At 49.1% G+C, this 23,686-nt stretch overlaps 1 protein-coding gene across 1 annotated transcript; it reads left to right on the top strand.

Moving 5' to 3' along the window:
• The first annotated feature begins 2,712 nt into the window (after positions 1 to 2,712).
• Positions 2,713 to 9,156, top strand: Spata31d1 (SPATA31 subfamily D member 1). The gene is made up of 4 exons (XM_051143311.1): positions 2,713 to 2,898; positions 4,179 to 4,221; positions 5,265 to 5,325; positions 5,439 to 9,156. The coding sequence occupies exons 1-4, from the start codon at positions 2,713 to 2,715 to the stop codon at positions 9,154 to 9,156; spliced, it is 4,008 nt and encodes a 1,335-aa protein (XP_050999268.1).
• The last annotated feature ends 14,530 nt before the right edge of the window (positions 9,157 to 23,686 follow it).

Raw genomic sequence — 23,686 nt, 5'->3', positions numbered from 1 at the left:
ATAAGGATGACTTCATGCTATGGCGACCTCTGGTCTCAAGAATATGGAAAAGGTCAGAGAGGAAAATTGAGAGCTAAGGAACGGAGCTGAAAGCAAGCAACTTCCATGCCAACCCTCTTCTTGATGTGCCACTTCCATGCCTTCGCAAAAGTCTCAAGGAGCAATTCATCTTTAAGAAGAAGCATCAAGAGGAAGCTGGTAAACTCTGGAGTGACTGGCTCCTTTTCCTAAGCCTAGCTCTTGTATGAATCAGCACCACACACACACACACACACACACACACACACACACACACACACACACACGTGCATGCACACACACACACACATCACACGGACAAACACACACATACCACACACATCACACACACACAATCATACACACTTCACATCACATATACACATCACACACACACACCACACACACATCACATGCACATGACAGGCACACACACACTTCACACACACATATCACACACACACACACACCACATTATGGAAGTTTTGGTTTTAATCCCAGGTGTCGGGTATGGGGGTGGTCCAGTTTATCCACAGTTGATAACTGCCTCCTTAGAGAGCTCAAGATCTTTTTCAGCCAGGGACTACCTCATGCCGCGTCGTGCTCTTTGCAAATGGGAATAAACGTCAGACTCAGGGAAAGAGAGTTGGGGGGTCCAAGAAAGAAGAAGGCTGCTGGGGAACTAGGACTGGACTTGCCCCCAAGGAACCTGACAACCCTAAGTAGCAGGAAGTCGCTAAGAAGAGCTATGGCCCTTTCTCTCACTAACGTTCTCTCCTACCTGGTGTTGGGGTGCTGAAAGGATTGGGGTGGAGAAGGGAGAACTATTTTACCCAAAGTAAAAATAGTTTGGGTTTTTTTTTTGTTTGTTTGTTTGTGTGTGTGTGTGTGTGTGTGTGTGTGTGTGTGTGTGTGTGTTTTGAGACAGGGTTTCTCTGTGTGCCTTGGTTGTCCTGGACTCGCTTTGTAGACCAGGCTGGCCTTGAACTCACAGTGATCCTTCCTCTGCCTCCTGAGTGCTGGGATTAAAGGCATGTGCCACCGCCACCCGGCAAAAACAGTTTTTAAAAGTACACCAAGACACACACACACACACACACACACACACACACACACACACACACACACACATACACACATACACACACACCACAAGTTTTCAGAAAATGTATTGGGGGAAGTCAATACTGTCAGCAAAGCAATACAATTACTGTTGGGTAGAAAACATATTCCCAAGGAAATCTGGATAAGCCTTCTGTCTGGGTAATGGAAACCTTCAGTGTTGCCTTTCATACAGAGAAGGGCAGCTAGAGGCACCTGCCCAGCTTGACAGCTACAGATAGGACTTTGGTGGGACTCGGGTTCCCTGCGGAGCATGCATGGGGCAGGTGTCCACCATCGTGGCTTCTCCTGCCATGCCACACCTCTCAGGGGCTGCCTGCCCTTGTCCTGGGCTGCAGGACTCAGCCCTTTGCACTTGAGAGCAGGAAGCTTGGCAGCAGGAGTGGGGCAGCCTCAGCACAGGCTCTGCCTGAGCCTGCAGCTGTGCCTCCTGCTGAGCTTCTTTAGACTCCATGAGGGGAGACACAGGGATGACTGTGCCATGCCTGTGCCCCAGCTGTTTCCTGAGGACCACCCTGGGGTCTCTCACACCTTTCTGAGCTTCAGTGTTCCCATGAAATTCAATTCTCCCTTTGAGGAGGCCTGTGCCCTTCGCAGACATTAGTGGGGAGCTGCCCTTGGCCAGGGACCTTTCCATCTCTTTGTGTTTTCTCCCAGGGGACAGCCTCTGCAGGAAGAAGCACTTCACCTGGCTGGTGAGTTGGTTTTCTGGAGGCAGCCTCTTAGGGGACAGTGCTGGGGAGCAGGTGTGTCCCTGTGTTTCCTCTGCTGCCCTGGCCTGCACAGAGTGGCTCTCCTCTCTGGTTTGGGGTGCCCCTAAGCTTACTGCATCGCCTCCACCAAGCTTTTCTCCTTCAGTTGCCAGTGGGGACACTCCCCTTGCAGCTAGGGAACATTCCTCATTCTGGCAGGTGCCTGAGACATATGCAGGGACCCAGGAACCCTGCGGTGGCTCCATGCTGACCCCCACCGTGGGCAGGTGCACAGGCAGCACCTGAGAAGCTGTCATGTTGTCCCCAATGGAGGGGACCTGAAGCTTGAAAGGCATTTCTTCTGAGGCAAAGGGCAAGGCAGGCAGGCTGCCTTTGTCTACCAGAGCAGGTATCCAGGGCTGGATCGGCTCTCTGCCACTCGGAGCTAGGCTAAGGTCTTTATCTACAAACACCTTCTTGTTCTCAGAGGCTGGCTGTCTCTGGCCCACAGGCAAGGTAGCAGGGAGAGGCACCTCTTGGATGGGGATAAAACTCTCTGTCCCCATTCTGTCTCCCCTGGTGCTTCTTGGGAGGAATCTGAAGGACTGGTCAGAATCCAGTCTGGCAATGGTGTGTGAGGGACAGACAGTTCCCCTGAGGAGTGTGTGAGGAAAGAGCAGACGGAAACAGGGAGCCACACGGCTGGGCAGGGGGCTCTGAGGAGCTCCTTGGGGTGGGGGAAGGGCTGGAGACACACCCTCATCCCCTGCACTTAGAAACCCTTGTGACTCTCCCCTGCTCTGTGATGCAGGCTTGCGACCCTAGTCAAGCCCAGGAGCCCTGGGAATCAGTCACCTCAGGCAGCCATGCTGCTTACACTATGGAGAACATACTCTCATCGCTGAATAGCCTCACTGAGACATGGCTGACCCTCGGCTCGGCTTCCTGTCACATAGGCCTCACTTGCTCCTTCCTGAGTGGACTGGGGCTGCTGCTTCTGTACCTCGGCTACCTAACCCTGAAAGTGGGTTTACAGTCGCTGTGGAAGAAGAAGCACACCCCACAGGTAAGGAAGTGTGCTGAGCTCCCCAGAGAGTCCTCATTGCTGGGCTGCACTTTCTGTTCTCTGGCTATGGGGTGAGCCTGGTTGTCAGAGGATGTCTGAGATGGAACACTGAGGAGAGGGGAGGAGAGGGGACGGGAGGGGACGGGAGGGGAAGGGAAGGGAGGGGAGGAGAGATGGGAAGAGGAGAGGAGAGGGGAAGAGAGGAGAGGAGAGAGGAGGAGAGGAGAGGAGAGGGGAGGACAGAAGGGGAGAAGAGAGGACAAGGCAGGGGAGGGGAGCAGAGGAGAGAGATGAGAGAGGAGAGGAGAGAGGAGGAGAGGGGAGGGGAGAAGAGATGGGAAGAGGAGAGGAGAGGAGAGGGGAGGACGGGGAGGACAGAGGGGCAAAGGAGAGGAGAGGGGAGGAGGGGAGAGGAGAGGGGAGGACAGAAGCGGAGAAGAGAGGACAAGGCAGGGGAGGAGAGAGATGAGAGAGGAGAGGAGAAGAGGAGAGGGGAGGAGAGAAGAGAGGGAAGGGGAGAGATGAGAGGGTAGGAGAAAAGAAGAGAGGAGAGAGGAGGGAGAGGAGAGAGGAGAGGAGAGGGGAAGGGAAGAAAGGAGAAGAGAGATGAGAAGGGAGGGGAGAGAAAGAAAGGAGAGAAGAGGGGAAGGGAGGAGAGGCAAAGGGAGGGGAGGGGAGGGAAGAAGAGAGGAGGGAAGTAGTCACTGTCCTAGGGCATGGAGAGATCAGGGAGGACTAAGACTCCTGTCTGAAACCCACAGTCTGCCTTCCTGTGTGGCTGAAGTTTTAGGACAAAGTAGAAAACTGGTCCTAGTGGCTTGGCTACAGTCTTTGAGATCTCTGAATGAGACCCCTCTCCTGGAGGGTCCAGGAGCCATTCCCATATCACGTGTCCCTTTCACCTACCTTCTTCTGTGGTGAGCTGGTCAGGATCACCCGCTGAATCTTGGAGGCCTCTAATTAGAGCCTGGTGCATGATCGCCAGTTACACACACGGCCCTGGGATAGAGTAGGGATGTCATGGGGCCTTCAGAGTCCGTGCTATGGAGCAGAGGACTTTTTGCTAAGACCCCAAGTATTGACATCATAATGTCCCCACTCTAGTTTCCCAAAGAGAAAATCAGTGGAAGGAAGTGATTACTTGACAGGTAATGAGCAGAATCACTAAATCTCACTTATTCAGTAGACCTCAGTGTATCTTGCGGAGGAGTTGGGGATATAAAACAGAGAAGCCGCACAAACAAGTCCCACGTGCTCATCGATTTCGCTTTTCTTTACAGCCACAGGGCAGGATCGAGCGCAAAAGGAGAAAACTGCTTAAAGGTAGGTTTCTGCCTGTTAACCTCCTCTTTCCAGGGTCCTCCCCATGTCCTTTCTTTTTTTTAATATATATTTTATTTAATTTTAATTTTTATGTGCCTTAGTATGAGAGTGTCAGATCTTGGAGTTATAGACAGTTGTGAGCTGCCATGTGGGAGCCGGGAATTGAACCTGGGTCCTTTGGAAGAGCAGGCAGTGCTGTTAACCACTGAGCCATCTCTCCAGCCCCATTTTTTTTTGTTTGTTTTGTTTTGTTTTGTTTTGTTTTTTGAGACAGGATTTCTTTGTGTAACCTTGACTGTCTGGACTCGCTTTGTAGACCAGGCTGGCCTCAAACTCACAGAGATCCACCTGCCTCTGTCTTCCAAGTGCTGGGATTAAAAGCATGAGCCACCAACACCCGGCCTCATGTCCTTTCTACAAAGTCTCAGGGCCATGATCAGAAGACATTCCTGAGACACAGATTTGTAAAAAAAAAAAAAAAAAGGTCAACTCAGGATACGTCTGAGTCCCCTCCCTTCCCTCGTGCTTGAAGCCGTGGTGACAGTCTGGGGCAGTTGGCACAACCCCTCGGGGCTCCTGTGAGATGTGCAGGAGGGGTACTAGGGGCAGTGTCACCCAGGACAACACAGGTGGAGGGATTAATGAATGAAACTGCACATGCGTGTGCACGTTCTGAGTGTTCTCACAGACCACCTGTCGTGCCTACAGGTTATTGTAAGTGCTTTCCCTTTCTCTTTTAACAAGAATTATATATTTATTTATTACATGTGTTTTGCCTGCATGGGTATCTGTGCACCACAGGCATGCCTGGCACTCTCAGAGGTCAGAAGAGGGCATCAGCTGCCCTGTAATTGGACCTACGAGTGCTTGTAAGCCACCATGAGGGTGCTGAGAACTGAACCCAAGTCCTCTAGAAGAATCTCAAGTGCTTTTAATCACCAAGCCATCTCTCCAGCCCCTTGAATGTTTTCCTTAAAGGCATTCCTATGTGATCCTCCAATTTCTATTTTCCTTCTGTGTTATGCATGTTCTCCCTTCTCCAGGTGGGGAGACTGACCAGAGAGGCCCCAAGGACAGGAGGAGGTTGCAGACAAGCCTGCAAAGGTGACAGATTCCCCACATATCCCACACTTTCCCTGGGTTTCTGCGCTGGCCAGCAGGCTTTCTTTTCTACATGCTGGACTTAGCTAAAGCTCTGCCTTTGTGTCTCCTTACAGTCCGGACAAGTCACACGATGCCACTGGCCTTCAGCAACTACTATGTCCAGATCCCCTCTGCAGTGTATGTAACAAAGCAAATGCTCAGGTCAGTTGCCTGCTTTCTCAGGCTCCCCTGGAAGACAGAGTGGCCTTGGTGTCCCATTCGCCTTCTACAGCTTCTGCGACAGAGACCTCACTCACCCTGTCCTCTCACCTCCCAGAATATGGTCCAGGACGTCCAGTTCCGGAAGCTCTACCCCAGCCGTCACCACCTTGCCTCTCCATCCTCTCACCTAGCCACGTCACTCCTTCTCCCATACCTCCCAATGCCTCTCCACCACCAACAGCCATTGCTCCCTTCACCCATATCCCAGGCAGACCACTCACCACTTTTCCACCTCCGCTTCCACATGCCACTCAGGAAGCACAATTAGTCCTCCAAGCAGGAGTTCCCAATGCTCTGGGGGAGAGCCCAAGGGAGCTGTCTCCCGTCCCAACAGCCAAAGGCACTGTCTGTAAAACACAGGATGTGCCCACATCCGCCCAGCCATGGTCCAGTGCTGAAGAGCAGCAGCCCCTGACTAAGTTGGTATACTCTATCGACCAGCAGCCCCTAGACTCCTATGCTTCTCAGGGCTCATCCCAGAGACTGACAAGGACCCACGCTGTACAGCTCAGAGACCGTTCCTCTCCCAACCCTGATGTCTTGGCACTCTTCAAGAGGCAAGAGAAAAGGGAGACTGATTTCACTGCATCTGAACATAAAAAAGAGAAAACAGAATTGTTTTCAATGGCACTAAATACTTCGGGGAAAATCTCAGCATCAACGGCTGATCCAAAGAACTCGGAAGTCTCCCGCCTTTTGGGTAATGAAAAAGGCAAGCCAGGGGACCCTCACCTATACCACGAGTCCTCTCTTCCCAAGAACTCTGAAGACCAATCAGAGATCAAGGGCATCCAGTGCTTTTGGGGCCTCCCTTCTCTTCACAGTGAGTCCCTGAGACCGGAGGCTGCTGTTTCAGGTAACAGTTATTCAGAAAGAGCCTCTTTCAACAGAATGGCTAAGGCAGCCACAGGCGATGAGTCTCCCACCCTTCCTCACCCCACACCTTTGCCCTTGCCTGCGAGTGACCATCAGGTCTGGCTGCAAACCTTACCTCAATCTCAGACCAAGCCTGACCCTCCTGCCAAGTCTGAGGCCCAGACTCAACCCTTAATCCAAGCCCTGGCACCTTCTCCTCGATCCCAGCTTAGGATCTGTGGGGTACGTTTTCATAAACCCCAGGAGGAGGTGCAGCTTCTTGGCCCATCTGAGATTCAGCAGCTGGAATACAACCTATTACAGAAAGCACTGGAAAGTTTCTTGGGCTTACCCACTCTAAGCCAAAGATCCCAAGAAAGCTTCTGTCACCCACCTCCGAAAATCTCCTCAACCAGAAAGTCATCCAAGGTCCATGGTCCCAGGCTAATCCTTCCTGGAGACTTCCCCCTCACCACAGACCTCCAGAGGAAACTAGAGCACCACCTCCGAAAGAGACTCATCCAGCACCTGTGGGGCCTGCCACAGAGGATCCGAGACTCCTTGTCCCTCATTAGTCCTCATGTACAGGCTCCGGAGGCCCCTGAGGCAGAGCACAGCCGTGGGCTTTCCTGGATCTCTCTCTATAAGCTCAATGCCAGCAGAAACCCATCAAGCTCCGGGCTAAGCCCATCAGAAAGCTTCCTTAGAAACCCCTCAGTGATCTACCCTCTAAGGGCGAAAGGGGTCAAAGTTCAGGGGCACTGTCCAAGAGCAGACCCTGATCATCTCCAGAGTAACTCCAGCGGAGCTACAGAAAGCGAAGGCCACTCTGATTCCACGACAGACTCAAAGTGTCAGCCACGAGAAATGTCCGGAAAAAAGTCAAAGGCTTCGTGGGCCAAGCAGTGCAAGAAAGAACGGGAAATTTCGATGCAAGAGCACATGGACAGAACTAAAGAAATGAGTGTGGGTCAGCTCCTGGGCGCTGTGGAGAAACCACAGTATTCTACCAACGTGGCCCAGCCTCCGCCCGAGACGACCCCCAAGCAAATGAAAGGTGAGGAAGGCCGACTAAAAAACCACCAGCACGGTTTGTCACTTAGTCCTAGCAAAAAAAAGACGTTGGAAGAACACATTAAAGCCTTTGGCAGGAGGATGACATTTGGTCTTCCACAAAGAGTCGAGGAATCCTTAGAGTCCTACATGACAAAAGTAGAACCATCCCGTCCTTTCTTTCAGTCGCACGTTCCCTCACACACCATGGCTGGACTGGATTCTGACCAGTCCTCCAGATTCCTCCCAAGAAACACCAGGGGAGACAGACTGGGGACAGAGAGTTTTATCCCCATCCAAGAGGTGCCTCTCCCTGCTACCTTGCCTGTGGGCCAGACACAGCCAGCCTCTGAGAACAAGAAGGTTAGCCTAGCTCCGAGTGGCAGAGAGCCGATCCAGCCCTGGACACCTGCTCTGGTAGAGAAAGGCAGCCTGCATCAGTCTAGACCAAGCAACAGGCATGGGCCAGAGCAGCCCAGGAGCCCTGGTGTGCCAACAGATGGGAGACTGGCTTTCAGCACCAACATACAGGAGCCTCGGGAAGAAAGGAAGAGCTGGGAAGATGGTCCCATGGCGGAGGGGTCCACACAGCTACTCAAGGGAGAGGCAGTCCCCGGTCTTCACCCACAGTCCACTAAGATCTTGACAGCCACCCAAGGCACCTGCTCCCCAGGGAGCCATGTGGCTGCATGTCAGTCTCTGCAGGAAATGTCAGCTCCTCACAACTCTGAGACATCTGACAGTAAAGGAGGCATGTTGAACTCAGAGAAGTGGCTGCACATTAAAGCACCAGGTCTGCCTGCCTTGCTCTTTGCCTCAGAAGAAATGACTTCCAAGACCCAGGGCCCCTCCATTGGGGACAACATGACTGCTTCTCAGGTGCTGCCTGTGCACCTGCCCACTGTGGGGGTCAGCATGGAGCCACCGCAGGGTTCCTGGGTCCCTGCATATGTCTCAGGCACCTGCCAGAATGAGGAATGTTCCCTAGCTGCAAGGGGAGTGTCCCCACTGGCAACTGAAGGAGAAAAGCTTGGTGGAGGCGATGCAGTAAGCTTAGGGGCACCCCAAACCAGAGAGGAGAGCCACTCTGTGCAGGCCAGGGCAGCAGAGGAAACACAGGGACACACCTGCTCCCCAGCACTGTCCCCTAAGAGGCTGCCTCCAGAAAACCAACTCACCAGCCAGGTGAAGTGCTTCTTCCTGCAGAGGCTGTCCCCTGGGAGAAAACACAAAGAGATGGAAAGGTCCCTGGCCAAGGGCAGCTCCCCACTAATGTCTGTGAAGGGCACAGGCCTCCTCAAAGGGAGAATTGAATTTCATGGGAACACTGAAGCTCAGAAAGGTGTGAGAGACCCCGGGGTGGTCCTCAGGAAACAGCTGGGGCACAGGCATGGCACAGTCATCCCTGTGTCTCCCCTCATGGGGTCTAAAGAAGCTCAGCAGGAGGCACAGCTGCAGGCTCAGGCAGAGCCTGTGCTGAGGCTGCCCCACTCCTGCTGCCAAGCTTCCTGCTCTCAAGTGCAAAGGGCTGAGTCCTGCAGCCCAGGACAAGGGCAGGCAGCCCCTGAGAGGTGTGGCATGGCAGGAGAAGCCACGATGGTGGACACCTGCCCCATGCATGCTCCGCAGGGAACCCGAGTCCCACCAAAGTCCTATCTGTAGCTGTCAAGCTGGGCAGGTGCCTCTAGCTGCCCTTCTCTGTATGAAAGGCAACACTGAAGGTTTCCATTACCCAGACAGAAGGCTTATCCAGATTTCCTTGGGAATATGTTTTCTATCCAACAGTAATTGTATTGCTTTGCTGACTGTATTGACTTCCCCCAATAAATTTTCTGAAAATGTTCTTTTTGAGTGTGTGTGCCCATGTGTGGCATGGGATTTAAATAAAACAAAGCACAAGCTTAGGCAACAGGACACTGCTTTAGCCTTACTGACTCCGAACATTCTGAAAGATGCCCCTCCACCCATGGCTCTTATTTAAAGAGAGATATAAGGTAGATCCCTAAGAACCTTCGCTCCTCAGTGTTTTATGATGTCACTTCCTACATCTGACTGTAGCCACAAAAAGATTGTGTGACAGACCACACCTTCCCTCTTTTGGTCCATATTCTTGAAAATGGTGGTCTTTGTATGAGGGTCTTTTTGTCTGACAAGGACAGTAAACTGTCCTATAACACAGTGACTCAGTAAACTCCTTAGTGGTCCAAGATGCATCTACTATGTCTTTTGTCTGGTCCTGAGTCAGACTGTGTGATAATGGTGGAAACTGGGAGGAGGCGGCCTCTGCCTACTGTTTACACATGCTCACTGCTCTCATTTGCCAGTAAGCCGTGCCTAGAGTATATCACCTGTGCAATTTCTTCCCTTCCCCCCTTATTTCTTCAGGCTGTGTGGAAAATAATTCTTTAAATAAAACTGTGGCCCTGCTTTTAGTGGGAGGAATGACCTCCAGGCAGTCACCTCTCAAGTTGAAAAGCCACCCCCCCCCTCAAAGCAAGGGAATGCGTGTGTGAGTAGATCGGGCTGTGTGGGGAAGACACAAAAAGGTGAAACTGCTTGCTGTTGAAGCACCAAGGTCACACCCCAGGATCCCAAGACCGGAACACTTTCACGGCACCCCACTGCCCGATCCATCCTGTGGGCACTTTTTTTTTTGAGGCTGATAAGAGTACTACAGAGCCCTCTGGTGTTGAAATGAGAGGACCATTGGCAGGACTATCCTGGGCCAGGCATCACGTCCTTATTTCAGGGAAGGTGACACAAGGCCTCCCATCCGTGCTCGATGACAATGTACTCTTAGTGTGCACAGTCTGCATGATGTCACCGTAGTCTGCATGGGCTCTGTGGAGCCGTTGAACTCCCCTGCATCCCCCGCAGTTCACGTCTCCATAGCTAAGTGGCTACAGGTGTCTGGGCCCAGATTGCATGGCTTAACCTGTTCACGTCACCGAAACTGCGCAGAAGCCTGCCTGGTACACACATATCTCAAGGCAAGAGTGAGACAAATGTCCTGCAGCATTCTTAGCATTGACTTGTATTTCCAGGGTGGAGGTGTCCTGTGAGTGGTCAAAAAAACCTTTCCACTGTTGCTCCTAGTGTGTTGCCTCCTCGTGCCCTCCCAAGTTGTGTCACTAACCGTTGCAGGCAGAGTCACATCTGAAACTTCTGATTGGGTGGAGGCTCCAGAGGGGAGGGAGCTGGAGAGTACACGTAAGACCCAATTATCCATGTGGCCAGTCTAGCCACAAATCTATCCTGCCACTGCTCTGCCATCTGGTCACAGGGTCTGTTACCTGTGGGGTCATTCAATATTGTTTTCGTGCCAGGAGATCACCAAACTGCGTCCATCTTCTGGAGAGCCCAACCCTTGGCGTCTCCGTACATTTCCAGCATATGCTCACGTGTGTTAAATCCTTTCATATCCATCTCAATAATATCTCTCCTTGCTGTTCTAACTACCATGCTCTTATTCCCATTTCTTTCCCCTCCAGGAAGGCCTCAATAGATTTCAGGCAAGAAACAGTCAAGAGCTGTCTTCCTCCTCAGCCTCAGTCCAACCGCTCTTTCCTTCTTCTCCTGCACTAGTTGTCTTTCTGTTAGATCTCACAACACCCGGGAGCCTCCATCACTTTTGGAGGAAGGTGGAGTAAAAACTCAGGTTTTAGAGATGTAAGGAAACCATTCCAGTACAAACTCTACATCTCCATAATGGAGGAATCCATTGAAGTCTGTTATTTCCTTAAAAAAACAAACAAACAAACAAACCAGAGGGCAGGGCGATTGGTGCTTTTTGTGGTAAAATGATGCCTGTGGTAAAAACCAAAGGACGGACAAATACTGAGAAAATGGGAGCTTTCTGGGTTGTAGGTCTCGAGTGCCCACGATTTCATAGCAGCCTTTGAAAGGCCCCAGAAGAGAACATGGCATGTGGACATGAAGCTGGTTCCCGGGGGTGAAATCAGCCTGAGGGGGACATGCAGGAATGGTGAGAGCCTGACAGCATTAAGGCTGTCTGTCTCACAGCCAAGGGAAGGGGCAGGTGCAGGCCCTGCACCTGCCAACGACAGTCCACCTCCCCTCAGCAGAGCTGTTCAAGCGCTGAATGGAGCAGAGAGAGAATCAAACCTGCATAGAGGTTGTCGACTTCAAGAAACATCCTGCTCCTAAAGGGTCCCCCTTCACATAGAGTCTCCCTAGGCCTGCCGGCAGCTGTCCTTACACCGTCCATCCATCCCTGTTACTCTTCGATTGCACCTGGTCCCTGGCTGGGTTTAAGAAGCACGGAAAAGTGCAAGCTACCAACTACATTTTTGAATGAGCCTGCCCAGCCTACAAGAACGATGGCCTGTCTTTTCCCCAAATTTCCCGTATCAGGGGTCTCTGAGCTAAACACAACTTCAAAATGAGACAAGACCAGGAAACCCAGTCTTTGTGGATATGCATGGTTTTATCTAACATTTAAAGCCCTGACAAATCACAATTCCCACTGTGATAAAGAGGTAGGCAGAGGCCCAAACTGTAATAAAGGTGAAGTCACTGGAACCATTAGAAAGTTGAGGTTATAAGATGAAACAAATAAATCTTAGTCAAAATCAGCTTGCTGACAGAAGGTACTTGAGCAATTAAGTAGCGGGACCCATCTGTTTTGTTTTTTTTGTTGTTTTGGTTTTGGTTTTTAGGGTTTTTGTTGTTTTGGTGGTTTTTGTTTTGTTTTTGTTTTTTTTTTTTTTTTGTTTTTTTTTTGAGACAGGGTTTTTCTGTGTAGCTTTGCTGTCCTGGACTTGCTTTATAAACCAGACTGGCCTTGAACTCACAGAGCTTCACCTGCTTCTGCCTCTTGAGTGCTGGAGAGAGAGAGAGAGAGAGAGAGAGAGAGAGAGAGAGAGAGAGAGAGGAGAAGAGAGGAGAAAGAGAGAGAGAGGGAGAGAGAGGAGAGAGGGGGAGGAGAGAGAGGACAGAGAGAGAGGGGGAGGGAGAGAGAGGACAGAGAGAGGAGGAGAGAGAGAGAGGGAGGGAGAGAGAGAGAGAGAGAGAGAGAGAGAGAGAGAGAGAGAGAGAGAGGAGACAGAGAGAGGTCCCTGAATCTAATTTCTTTCTTCTTGTTTCTTCTTTGAGCATGACTACTAACAAACCACAGCCAACCCCCCCCCCCCCGAATGAAACGCCACCCACCCACCTTGCCTATTGGGCTCTAGCATTTTTCTACCCTCTGAAAAATTCCCAGAATTCCAAATGTCACACAATCACAAAAGCCATCTGTAGTTGGCAAAGCCACACTTGTGCTGGAACACACAGCCTCTGCCTCATGGGCCTCCATGGGCCTCTGCCTCAGCTCCTGCATGGAGCTGCTGCCCTGACTTCCTCAACAACGGGCTATAACCTGCAAAATGAAATAAGTCTTTTCCTCCGTAAGCCGCTTTGGGTCATGGCGTTCTAACACAGCCATAGAAACCCTAAGACATAGCCAGGCAGTAGAGCACACTTTTAATCTCACCACTCAGAAGACAGAGACAAGCTGATCTCTGTGAGTTTGAGGCCAGCCCGGTTTACAAAATGAGTTCAGGACACCCAAGGCTCTACAGAGAAACCTTGTCTCAAAAACCAAACCAAACCAAAACAAGACAAGAAACCCTAAGACGCTGGCTACAACTGCCCTGCATACAGGGGCAGATCCTCTGTGGGCACAGTAAGCCAGGCTCCCAGGTCTACAACACAGGGCCTGGCTCACTTCACCAGCAGCTGGTAAATGATGTCTGTGACAGGCACGAAGAGCCAGATACCTTTCATACAGAAGGTTAGACGAACAAGCCAAACCTTGTCAGGAATATGTGCGGCCATGAAGGAGGGAGGCCTTTAGAGAACGAGCTGGAAGGTCTTCAGGCTGAATTGCTAGGGTGAAAACAAGTGTAACCACACACACACACACACACACACACACACACACACACACACACACACACGAGCTCGTGTGCACGCACACGCATGCGCATTCTTAGAAGAAGTGCTTCCCTACCTTCCACACTCAAACAACCCCAGCCCCTCCTTACTGTCCAAAAGCTGCTTCTGTGACCTTAAGGATTTCCAAATGTCACAATGAACAATGACTCAGTTGCTTGCCTCCCGCTAAAGCATTATCACAATCCTCCAGATTCAGAGTTCGTTCAGCCTGGGGCCCACAAGGTGGATGATACTCAGCCTCGGCCCTGGGACCTCAGAAATTAGTGACAGAGATGCTTCTTTAAGTGGCAGACATTGTCCTGGGTTGTTATGATCGTACAGGGACAGTGGCAAGGAAGCTAGGCTGTGCTTGTCATGAAGAGGACTGATGTGTAACAAAGAGACAGCAGATCAAAGCTGTATGATGACAGGTGACAATGCTTGGGTCACTCCTACCAATAGGGGTGGGGACACAGCTGAGCCTCTTCTTTGTGGTCACCAAGAGTCCCGGCCTCTCTCCTCAGCATCCTGTGCCTACGTCCTTTCCATCCCAGGTTTCCATAGATAAGTAGCCCTGACTTTGGTCCATTGCCCATTGCCTGGGCCATTCTTCCTCCATCTCCACATGTCTAGCATGGGGGGTCTCCATGACATCAAAGGGAAGAGAGGAAGAACGTGAAGCTTCCTCCATGTCTTCCAGAACTAAAGCTCACGAGCAAGCTACCAACACTGAACCAAAAGCGAGCGATGGTAATAAGTGAAAAGTCAAACCTATGCTACCTCGGATTGCCTCTTCCTGCCACAACAGGCCTGCCAACCCTTAGGACGCCGTCCATCCAACCGAGAGGTCCCTAAGCAGGTATAGTCCCTGGAGACCACCCATGAAGCCTGGGACCCCAATATTAAACACACTGTTTCCATGGACACCCTCTTTTCTTCTTCATGCACTGCCTCATGTTTCAGACTGCTAAGAGCCTCCACAGGCACACTGCACTATCGTGGGTGGCACACACAGGCTGAAGCCTAAGCCATGGCCAGTGTTTCCAGATTTTTCTACAGGCTCTTTAGCCACCTGCCAGTCCATTACTTTGATTATTTTCTCTAGGAAATACATCACTGGCCATGTGGCGGCGCATGCCTTTAATCCCAGCACTTGAGAGGCAGAGGCAGAGGCAGGTGTATTTCTGAGTGTTCCAGACTAACTTGGTCTACAGAGTGAGTTCCAGGACACCCATAGCTACACAGAGAAATCCTGTCTCAAAAAAAAAAAAAAAAAAAAAAAAAAAAAACCAAAAGAAGAAGAAGAAGAAAATAAAGAAAGAATGAAGGAGAAAAAGAAAACACATCACTGGCTTTATCTCCTGTGCATGGAGTTAAAGCCTATTTCAGAGCCTGCAGGCTCCCCAACTCCCTCAGGCCAGGCAGCATCACAGGTCTCTTTCTTCATGCCCCTCATGGTTATCAACTCTGCAGTGTGGAGTCTGTTTGTATTTATTGCTGTGTTGTGATCTCAAATGTGGGGCGGCTCTGCGCGGTGATGGTTCTGCTCTGGGCTCAGCTAAGATGGCTCATACAGCTTTTGTCATCTGGAGGGAGGTCTGGGGCTAAGTGAACCAAGTTGGCTTCCTTACATGTCTAGTGGTTGCTGCCAGAAAAGCCACACACACCTCTGCATGGAAGCACAGGCTTTGGGAAATGTGGAGAAAAGCCCAAAGCTTCTACCACTTACACCATGTCACTCAAACACGGCTACTTGTTAGTGGTGGAAGCCACCCAGAAGGTGGGCCAGAGTCAGATGTCCTCATGTGCTCAACTGACACTTACCAATGAGATCAACTGTGAGAATTCCTGGGGCTGTGTTAATTCCACCTATAACATGATCAGAGTTAAATGCTCATTTTTTTTGTTATTGTTATTAGATTTTTTTCTCCATAAATGAATAATTTTTTCTGGGTAAGGAGGTAAGTGATTCTTTTCCTTCGGTGAAGTAAAGGTTAATCAAAACATTACGCAAGAAAGTAAAGCAGTCCACGAAGTGTTCTTTGAGCTGAGATTAAAGCTTAGCATATATTTTGTAATTTGGAGTGCTAAGATAAAAATGATTGGTTGAAACATGATTAACTTGACTAACATAGACCAATAAGGAAACAAACTAAATATAAAATGGTAAAATTTTAAAGTGTCATGTCCACCAAATTCAGAAGATGTTTTAAGAGTGACACCATGACCCAACTTCCTGGTTTGTTCTCTCTGACATTTGCTGTTATAAAGGACATCCTAAACGTTCAATTTTACCAATAAAGACTCAGGAGCCAGGTGCTGGGGTGAAACTCTGTTAGCTCAGGGAGGCAGAGAAAGCACTGGCTGACCTTCCCACTCAGTTTATGTCCCAAAGGGAAAAAGCTCTTTCTCCTTCTCCACAAGATTTTAAACACTTCTCAGCTCAATGGCTTTCCTGTTTACTTATGTTCACTCCCTGCGGGCTGGCTGCTTACTCTGCCTCTTGACCTGCGGTTAGTTTTATTTAGCTCTTGCTTACAGAAAGCTCTTGGGTTAAAGTTGTGTGCTAGGGCTGAATCACACCAATAAGAAACCAGTTTTTTCTAGTTCACAATCTTGGAGTTCACAATGGGATCAAATATCCTGCAACAGACCTTTGACCTTTGACCTGTGGTTTTGACCTTCTCCTCTGTTGCCTTTTCAGAGTCTTGGAAATTCAGATCTTAGCACAATGTCCTTCCAGAGACATCGTATTTGGACTCATGGCAGCATGGCACCAGAGCATCATGACAGCATGGCACCAGAGCATCATGGCAGCATGGCACCAGAGCATCATGGCAGCATGGCACCAGAGCAGCATGGCAGCATGGCACCAGAGCAGCATGGCAGCATGGCACCAGAGCAGCATGGCAGCATGGCACCAGAGCATCGCCGAGTTTTGGTATGAACTCAACAGCCGTGATACTGCACACAGGCAACTTACATTTAAGAACCATATGAGATCAAACCAAAAAAGCCCACAGATGTGCCTGGGTATTGCCTGGAGCACCAGAATTTCATTTGAGTGACATCACAATAACAAAGCCGGGCGTGGAGGCGCACACCTTTAGTTCCAGCAGAGGTGGGCAGATCTCTGAGTTCAAGGCCAGCCTGGTCTACAAAGCGAGTCCAGGACAGCCAGGGCTGTGACACAGAGAAACTCTGTCTCAAAAACTACAAAAACAAAAACAACCCCCCTAAAACCCCAACCCCCCCCTGCAAAAAAAACAATAACATGCCAGGCATGGTGACACATGCCTTTAATCCCAGCAGAAGCAGGCGGATCTCTGTGAGTTGGAGGCCAACCTGGTCCACAAAGTAAGTCCATCCAGTACATCCAGGACTGTTATACAGAGATAACCCTATCTCAAAAAACCAAAACCAACCAACCAAGCAAAACAAAACCAGCAACAAAACAAAAACAAAAAAAAAACAAACAAACAACAACAGCAAAACAATAACAATAACACTTTTTATGTGCATGGGTGTTTTGCCTTACATACGCCGTGTGTGTGCCTTAGTGTCCACAGAGGCCAGCAAGTGTCAGAGTACCTGGAACTGGAGTTACAGATGGTGGTGAGCAACCATGTGGGTGCTAGAAACCATGCCTGGACTCTCTGGAAGGGCAGCCAGTGCTCCTAACCACTAAACTACCTCTCCAGGGCCCCTTGACATTTTCTGCCAACACAAAGCCTAGCTGTGCAAGGGTAGGGCAGCATCCAGGTTAACCTGATTCCAACAGACAAATGCTAGTTTTAGTTCACTCTGGGTCATGGACCCAGTAGTTGGTGGGGGGGGGGGGGTATCGGTTTTATTTTGCTTTTTTTTTTTTTTTTTTTGCTTTCTCTTTCATCTCTGGGGATCAACTCTAGGGCCTTGCACATGATAGGCAGGCCCTTTGCCATGAGCAGCAGCACCCCAAGGGAAATGATGTAAACTTGGGCTGTCACCTGAGATAGTGAACTGTCTGGCTTTTCAGCTGAGTTGTGCATAGATGCCTTTCAGGGATGACCCGATCTGTAGACAGACACTCCAAACAGTAAGGAGGACTACGGAGGACTTCAGGTGGGGAGGTGTGCTGTGTGGAATCACTTATAGTTCTGTTCTGCCAATGGCTAGTTTCACACACACTCAATTATGTAATCAGTCACCTCGGAAAATACTCCGATTACAGCCTCCTTTGCTTAGCATTCTGGAACATTCTGAGTTCACTGGACACCAGGGTGAAACTCTGGTGTCTACATGATCTTTTCTTTTATTCCAAACGAGGCCACAGCCTGCTTCAGCCATCTTTCTGCACAGCCATGCAGGACTGTAAAGCTAGAACAGTCTCAAGGCCATCAAGGCCAAACTTAAACAGCTTGTGTTTTTAGCAGTGGGCTTAAAGCATGTGTCTTAAATCTCTCTTTTGGATGATGAACCTGGCATCCTGCCTGCTGTTCTCTGCCACTTTCTGGCACTGACATGCAACGCAATGACACTTTGCAAAGATGAATGCTTCTATTGGGATCCATTATTACGTTTTCATTGATCCCTTACTTCCGATCCCTCTTCCCTCTGCCCCTGCAGCTGTCAGACTTCTGGCCATCACTTGAGAATATTAATAATGAGAGCAAGAAATCAAATCTCCAGAAAATCTGTGGCATCTCATTTGAGGAAGCTCGGGGACTCCTTGGGAAAAACCTGAATGTCCAGCCATATGACAGCTATGATGCCGTGAAAAAAGATGAGCCCCTCCCTGCCGTACAGACTGGGACTAGCAAGGAGGAGAAGAAGCCAGTGTCCATGGCTGATCTACTTCACCAAAGTTTGCTGATGGGCTCCCTTGTACCCATGGAGCAATTATACAGGTCCCAGCAGAGGCTGGCCCACGTTGGCATTCCTCCTCCAGTGCACACCTTTCCATACATTGCCAGAACGGAAGAGCATGAGCCTCCAGTTACTCAAACACCTACCGTTAGAAAAAGAATTCGAAGCGCTACATTTCACAAACTTCTCCTGTCTTGTATTAACCCAGACAGGCTGATCTTTAAAGAAACACCAATCAGCTTCTTCGCCATAGACGCAGGTAATCTAAAGAGGCTCATCTTGGGGGATACAAACCTTACTGAGAACCTAGGTAGATTTCCAGAGATGAATTTGTCGAACACTGACCTGTGGCAGTCTTTCATGGTCTCAGGGTTCTTAGCTAACGCTGTTGCTGCCTATGGTGGCGATGAATAAAGGGAAAGGTTTTTAATTTTCCACGCTCTGAGTAGTGCGCAGCTACTCCAGGGGCTGAGGCAGAGGGATTATTAGTTCAGAGCTAGCACATGGACAATTTAGCCAGGGTATTTGAGAGAGAGAGAGAGAGAGAGAGAGAGAGAGAGAGAGAGAGAGAGAGAGAGAGAGAGAGAGAGGAGAGACAGAGACAGAGACAGAGACAGGCAGAGACAGACAGAGAGACAGAGAGACAGGGGGAGAGAGAGAGAAAAGAGGCAGAGATGAGGATATTACTCATGATAGAAGCCTTGTCTAGCCTGTTCAATACCCTGAGTTCATCCCTAAGAACCACAGAAGAATAAAATAAGAGAATCCGGGGCCAATGTTCACATCTACCTTTGAGGGGTGACTGTGAAAGGGACATTTGGCAGCCCTGGTGACTCCTGCTCTATTCTGCTACTCAAAGCTCTGGGACTCAGCATCACCTGTTGTCCATTCCTGTGTAGTCTCTGGTGTTCTAAAGGAAACTCTAGTGAAGGAACAGGAAGGAAAGGGGTCAGCTCCTTAGAGATGAACTCTGTCTGTGAAGTGTGCCGTTGTATGATTCTTTTAAAACATGATTCTTCCTAGGAAAGCAGTTCCTGGACCTTGCGGACCTGCAGTGGAGGTATTTCAAGGGACTTACAAAGTGGACACGCACGCCCAGGAGGTTTCCCTCCATGCACATAAAGTTCAACAGTGAGGAGAGATTCGTAGAGAGCCAAGACATGCCTGGAGTTATTTTCCCTCCTCTAGTTCGTAAGACTTTTATGACTTACCCTCAAATTGACTATCACAAGGAAGGACATTACTCTCTTAAGTGGAATGTATAGTTCATGGAAATATTTCAGGTATGGATTGTTGCATATACAGGAGATACCCAATCCATTCTGTTATACCATATCTGTGCAAAGTCTAAATTAAAATGCCCATGTGGAAGAAAATGTCCCACTGATCTGCTAATGTTAGCCCTGGTTCGCATTTATGATGCTCATCTGAACCAGACATAAAGCAAATATTTAATGGACATATAAAAAGAGCTCTGCAGCAGGAAAGGGTCTTTACTAAGTTTCTCGCCTACACAAGTCTCCAGATTGAAGTCCCAGTATGCCATGCTTCCCAGAGTGAAGTACGTGGTAATTCCATCACCATTGAAAGACTTGAACAACATAGAATGAAAAATGAATACAGAGATCAATGCAAGAAGTTCAATAAGGTCAGTTACCCAACGGCAGGGAAAGGTAGCATCCATAAAACAAGAAGATGATTGGAAAAAGGAACAAATTGGAAATCTTGGAAGTAAAAACTAAATCATTAAAATAGCAACAAAAGACAATTCCCACTCCAGGCCCCCAAATCCTGGATATGTCTGAAGGGACGGGCTAATGGTTTAGAGAGCTATCCTGACAAGCGTACAGCTATAGATACTAAAGGAAGCTACAAGCCGGGTATGGTGGCACACGTTTTTAATCCCAGCACTTGGGAGGCAGAGGCAAGTGAGTCCCTGCGAGTTCGAGGCCAGCCTGGTCTACAAAGTGAGTCCAGGACAGCCAAAGCTAAACAGAGAAACTTGTCTTGAAAAACTAATAAATAAATAAAGGAAGGAAGGAAGGAAGCTACAAAAGGTCTGACATAGCAAATAGGTAGGTAAGGCAGAAGATAACAAAATAGAAAAGAAGTGACTTTTAACTCAGCATTAAATATTTTGTTATGAGATATAAAGAAAAGATATGGAGAGGTGGTTTAGTGGTAGAGCATGTGTCCAGTACTAATGAGGCACTTGATTCAATCCACAGAACCAGAAAATAGAAAATAATAAAGTTACACAGTTGTTCAGAAATGAAGAAACACATGAGACCTTATATGAAAACCTCTTGTCGTGTTAATAGCAAGAAATAATAGATAAATACCACTCCTGGCTACAGTGTAGCAAAACGGCAGAGCATTAAATAGTAAAGGAAAACTAATCTTCCAAAGAAAGCAGAGTTTCACTCGAATAAATAAATTGACGGTGGAATTTAATCAGCACTAAGCATAGGAAGACTAAGGTATCCCTCCAAAGACTGAGGGAAGCCACAGATCTCTCTTCACAGAGCTGGCCGTGAAGTAAATGTGGTTGAATACCTGAGAACCTTACACTGTTTACTGTCTGCAGTCTACCAGGAACAAAACAAAACAAACCCTAGCAAACGTAGGACAATAATAAGAATCCAGAAGATGCCAGGTGTGGTGACAGCACGCCTTTTATCCCAGTACTTGGGAGGTAGAGACAGAGGCTGGTGGATCTCTGAGTTTGAGGCCAGCCTGGTCTACAAAGCGAATCCAGGACAGCCAGGACTACAAAAAAAAAACCCTGCTACGTGGAAGCGAAGCGTTCACACCAGCCTTTCAGAGCCAAACCTAAGTGTCCACATTCAAACTTTCCTTATTCAGCCTTGCTGGCAGGTTTGTAGATCTGAGCATCGCCCACACTGTCTGCCGGCTCCCTTCACAGGACAGTGCTGTGCTACTTAGTGTCTGTGTCTGATGCTTTTCCTCAGTAGTCACAATCACTTTGCTTTGAACCTTCTTGATTTCTCTGAACCTCTCATGACAAAATGGAATATATTTGCTGGGGCTTTTTGTTTGTTTTGTTTTGTTTTTGCTTTGTCTGCCTTCTTTCCTTTTCTTTTAATGGGCATCCCGATCTCCTTACAAGGAAAGGTCCCTCAGTGTGGAATGTTTTCCCCCCATGAGCCAGAGTTCCTCTGTGTAGTCTTAGCTGTCCTGGACTTTGTAGACCAGGCTGGCCTTGAACTCACAGCAATCCCATCTGCCTCAGCCTACCCGTGTAACTGGGATTAAAGGTGTGCGCCACAACCCCAGGGTAGCGTGGAGTCTTTATGAGGATTAGTGGACACTTATCTACAGAGACCAGAGAAGTTTTCTGTGCTAGGCTGGGGGATGCTCACACACATCAGACTCCTGTCGGACGCTTCATTTAGAGTCCAAGCAAGTACTGAGGTCTGTTGGAAGGTCCTAATCCTAATCAGAAGGTGCATTTGTTTCTCCTGGGTACCAAGTGTGGTTCTAGTATCTTCTCAGCTATGGCTCTGAGGCCAGATTGAAGAGCCAGGCTTCAGCGTGGAGACAAGAGAGAATCTGCTTGTTGTGGTGTGTACATGTCAGTCCTAGCACATCACGGCTGTGTTCTAGGAACAGAGCAAAAAACCATTTGAAGCTTTGGATTTGGCATGGGCAGAAAACTCCCTCTCAAAGAAGAGGCTCATGTCCCGGAAACTGCCACTGCCTCCTAGCATGATGGAAGGGACTTTGTAAGTATTAGGTTGAGGATTCACAGTTGGTGGCAGGGAGAGATTCTGGAGCATCCAGGTGGCATCAACGTGAGCACAGGAGTCCTAATGGGGACAGCTCGCCCCTAATGATGGAAGCCAGCCTCAATAGGGAACATGTGCAGACATTACAAGCTGGGAGAGGATGGGACATAGACCTTCCCCAAATCTCCGAGAGAGGCAGCACTGCAGATAGCTGGATTTTAGTTCAGCCCAGTGACATTTCCAACCTGCAGAATTGTCCATAAATTTGTGTTGTTTGAGACTGGATCCTGTTGGTATCCACGGAACTTTAGTTAAGGCCAGATTGGTTTATGTAGCGGGTTCTGGGTCAGCCAGAACTACACAATGAGATTCTGTTTAAAAAACAAAACAAAAAACAACACAAACAGGAATTGTGCTGTTTTAAGATGTTAAATTTAAGCCAGGCGTGGTGGTGCATGCCTTTAATCCCAGCATTCAGGAGGCAGAGGCAGCTGGATCTCTGTGAGTTTGAGGCCAGCCTGTCTACAAAGAGAGTTCCAGGACAGCCAGGGCTACACAGAGAAACCCTGTCTCAAATAAAAGATGTTAAGTTTGTGATAATGGGTTAAGCCAGTCTAAAACAAAACAAAACAAAAACTGGAAAGGAAGTGGACAAAACACCCTTCTCTCAACTTGGGAATGACATTGCTTTGATTGGCAGGCCAAGGCCATAATCCTGAAGGGCAGACATGGCCCTGTGACAATCAGGTGGCATTAACAAGCAAAGAAAAAGATGCTGTGGGGACAAAATGTCAATGGGTTTGGAGATCAGCTGCACCTCTGATGCTGGGACCCAGCAATGGATCAGGGAAGACAAAGGACAAAGGCGTGTGGGAAGGAAACTGAGAGCAACGCTTACACAGACGCACAATAGAAATATAGCTACATTTAAAATGTCTAAGTTTTGTCAAAAAGAAAACAACAAAACCAGAAAAGGAGTGGTTCTCAGTAATGACAAAGCTGCCTCCGCAGCTGTGTTTAATAACAAGACCCATAACCGATCTAGGTGCGGAGAGTAAGTGTCGGTGGCCCGTTCAGCCATAAACGGAGCATCTGCATCACACCCCTTCCTCCAAGCCTCATAAGAGCGGGCAGAAAGATCCTAAGGGTCAAAGGTTGGGGAGGGTTGAGGGTAAACAGTGTCTTTTGGACATGGCTGGGGTCACTGCACTCACTTCTATGGCTGCCTGTACAAGATCAAGCCAGGCAGCATTCCAGCACAGAGGAGGAGGAAGGGCACATGAGTCCTCAGCTCTGGCTTAAGAGCCTGATGGCTGGTAGGGGAGGGAAAGTTGGTTTTCTTTCAGTTTAGCAAGCTCCTTTGTAGGTGCATGGGTGACCCCAAAGAAGTTCATCACTGAAGGTCTCACCCTAGCATGGACGATGGCATTCCTATAGCTGCACGGGATAGAGCCCACTCTATCTTGTCTACTTTCTCCTTCTATCTGTTCTAACCCCGCCTGAGGCAACATTCAGCGTGGGCAGAATTATATCCAAAGGAAAGGGAAACACAGGAAGGTGTGGCTGGTATGTCAGGTGAGGGCTAAGGACCCCCCTCCCCTCACCCATGAGCTAACGTCAAGTGGCCTGAGTTAGAGGGGCGCCATCAAGTAGTCATA

Source organism: Acomys russatus, chromosome 3 (genome assembly GCF_903995435.1).
Source record: "Acomys russatus chromosome 3, mAcoRus1.1, whole genome shotgun sequence".
NCBI lineage: Eukaryota > Metazoa > Chordata > Mammalia > Rodentia > Muridae > Acomys > Acomys russatus.
The sequence above is the reverse complement of the archived record's forward strand: the minus strand, read 5'-3'. Positions and strand labels throughout refer to the sequence as shown.

Bases quoted from the DNA above. Each gene is read 5' to 3' on its own strand.
- Spata31d1 (XM_051143311.1), top strand. From the start codon at position 2,713: ATGGAGAACATACTCTCATCGCTGAATAGCCTCACTGAGACATGGCTG. The intron at 4,222-5,264 runs GTAGGTTTCTGC...TCCCTTCTCCAG, and splicing joins AAGGAGAAAACTGCTTAAAG to GTGGGGAGACTGACCAGAGA. The intron at 5,326-5,438 runs GTGACAGATTCC...GTCTCCTTACAG, and splicing joins TTGCAGACAAGCCTGCAAAG to TCCGGACAAGTCACACGATG.